The 1874-nt window shown below is 39.2% G+C and overlaps 1 protein-coding gene across 1 annotated transcript in view; it reads right to left on the bottom strand.

Annotated features, from left to right (window-relative positions):
• Positions 1-245: 245 nt before the first annotated feature.
• The window catches only part of LOC138040130 (RING finger protein 151-like), a 1762-nt gene continuing 133 nt past the window's right edge, over positions 246-1874 (bottom strand). The window contains exons 2-4 of the mRNA XM_068885909.1: positions 1130-1571; positions 393-592; positions 246-297 (exon numbers count right to left, since the gene is read on the bottom strand). Of these exons, the coding sequence (XP_068742010.1) occupies positions 246-297; positions 393-592; positions 1130-1571 (694 nt within the window). The remainder of the gene's footprint in view (positions 298-392; positions 593-1129; positions 1572-1874) is intronic.

Here is a 1874-nt window from a genome sequence, read left to right as displayed (position 1 = left end):
ACATACCACGTAGCACCTCTACTGGAATAGTGTACACTGTGCTACTCAACCGAAGTTATCAAACAAAAATTCAGCAGTCAGCATAATCCACATAACCATGACCAATTCAGCAATCTAAACCAAACTGATAACCTTAGCAGGAAGTCCAAGAAAACGCCATTGCTATTTCTGGTCATCTGGTGAAACACTTCTGTTGTGCATACATTATGCATTTGAACACATGCAACAGAGGCCTGGGACATTAGTCATCTAGGTGTATTAAATTTTAATTTATCCACTCCACACTGGAAACAGCACCTGAAAAACAAAAGCTGTTAGGCATGTGAACAAAATGCAATAATTAACTTAAATTTATTTAGGTGACAAGTGTAACTTCAAATACGTATATATACCTCAGATCAACACCAAACCAAGGCATATTTAATTTTGATTCCACGTTCAGTTTTACAGAAATACCATTGCCATTGCTTCTTTCCAGAATGACAACTGCAGCATCGCCTTCAATTATCGGTCTGCAGATAGCCAAGGAAACTGCACCGTCTATACGCCATGAACCAGCTACAGAAAAACCACCTAGGCTGACATTGGCATCCTGATGAAATAAATAATTATAATTTACATGCATTTACACAAGCACTTGCAGTGAGAAAAGATTAAAATATACTATTGAGAATAGGTTAACTTCTAAGGTAAACATTCAACATCAAAAATGTAAAAATGCTTTATTCAATGACTCAATTTAGCACAGCCTCAATCAGGTAGTGTGAGGTTGTGTAGAAGTTTTAGAAAACTTCTAATTGTTCTAAATGTTTACTTACACCACAAGCTCCTGATAGTCGAGCATCCAACAATAGTTTCAGGTGGCCTGCAGCATCAGCTTGTGCTGAGGAGTGGACCTTTGTGCATCCAACTGCATAGAGCGGACATGGACGGCCCTCCCTGACACACACAAAAGCCAAGTGTGACAGCATCTTGCATCTATGCACAAAGGTTATGTAATCGTCCATTAAATAAATAAAATACAGCTATAAGCAATTGTTAAACAACTTAAATTCAAACAGTAACATGGACTGACGCATTTATTAAATGTCGAAAAAGTACCAACAATCATATACCTTTCAACTTTTACCCCACAATTATTTGGGCAACACAGCTCATTGTGGGCTGACAACTCACTATGAGGAATCTCAAAGGTACAAGAGGAGCATTTCACTATGCGATATGGGCAGGTGAGCAGATGCTGGGCAAGTTCATGTTGATATGCACGAAGAATGCAGCCCCTGCCCTTAAACTTGCATTCCACAACCTTCATGTCACAGCAAGGAAGGTGACTTTCAAGAGAAGATAGTGGTCCAGTCCAGTGACATCCTCCAGGTCGAGCTATTGTTGATGTGCACTTCACTATTCTCTTAGCAATGGCACCTTCGAGGGCTAGATTTCTCACCAGCAGCCCACGCAGATTGCTCCTGTCTACAGGGCAACGGGTGTTGTTCAGTTGCCATTTTGTAATGCACTCTTTACAGAATGAATGACCATCTTGGCAAGTGACTGGGTGGTTGAATACGGCAAAACTGAAAACAAAATTTGAAGGTACAAAATAAAAAGGAAATCACACTGAAATTAAAAAACAAAGCATGAAACAAAAAACACCTTTTTCAAGGCTCGCACTTGAAAATTATTTCTCTCGCCGACAGTGTACATGTATGTCATATATGACACTGACTTATATCAATGAATCCCACACAACATGTCACAGGTAACGCTAGCGGTATCCAGCTGCATTCGAGTATTTTAATTTTTAGGATGAATTTTAAGACAAAAGAAGGAACTTGACAATTCTGCCATAGCTTTAAAATTTAAGGCTGGAAAATACA

The sequence above is a fragment of the Montipora capricornis genome, chromosome 3, assembly GCF_036669925.1.
Source record: "Montipora capricornis isolate CH-2021 chromosome 3, ASM3666992v2, whole genome shotgun sequence".
NCBI lineage: Eukaryota > Metazoa > Cnidaria > Anthozoa > Scleractinia > Acroporidae > Montipora > Montipora capricornis.
The sequence above is the reverse complement of the archived record's forward strand: the minus strand, read 5'-3'. Positions and strand labels throughout refer to the sequence as shown.